Source organism: Nanorana parkeri, unplaced genomic scaffold (genome assembly GCF_000935625.1).
Source record: "Nanorana parkeri isolate BGI_ZX_2015 unplaced genomic scaffold, ASM93562v1 scaffold4187, whole genome shotgun sequence".
NCBI lineage: Eukaryota > Metazoa > Chordata > Amphibia > Anura > Dicroglossidae > Nanorana > Nanorana parkeri.
Window position 1 is genome coordinate 9,387 of NW_017310454.1, and position 354 is coordinate 9,740.

At 52.8% G+C, this 354-nt stretch overlaps 1 protein-coding gene across 1 annotated transcript in view; it reads right to left on the reverse strand.

The window, feature by feature from the left end:
• Positions 1-310: 310 nt before the first annotated feature.
• RNF25 (ring finger protein 25) overlaps positions 311-354 on the reverse strand; it is a gene marked incomplete at its 5' end in the record, with an annotated part of 10,710 nt that continues 10,666 nt past the window's right edge. Inside the window, one exon of the mRNA XM_018575580.1 lies at positions 311-352. Within this exon, the coding sequence (XP_018431082.1) occupies positions 311-352 (42 nt within the window). The remainder of the gene's footprint in view (positions 353-354) is intronic.

Genomic DNA, 354 nt, shown 5'->3' on the forward strand with positions numbered 1-354 from the left:
GAGGAGCTAGAGGAGGGTCCTCAGTCTTTTACCCAGAATTCCACTTACACCAATATAACAATTCTTTTATTAATGACTTCTCCCTCCAATCAGGAGACATTACCGTGTCATGTGACCCCTCTACACAAGGTTACCCCATGTAAACAGTTAAGTGCAAAGTCGCTGTCCTCCTGATTGCAGCCACTAGAGGGCGGGTTTCTCTTCCGGTGCAATGTCACCCCGCGGAGGCGCCCGCACTGTCCCGTTGCCGTGAAATCCTCTGGTCTTGCCCCGCCCCCTAGTCTGTGGTTGAAAGTCTCTATGTCCGGCTTCATCCCTCCATACTCTCCGGGTGTCCATTCTCGGCCTGCCACT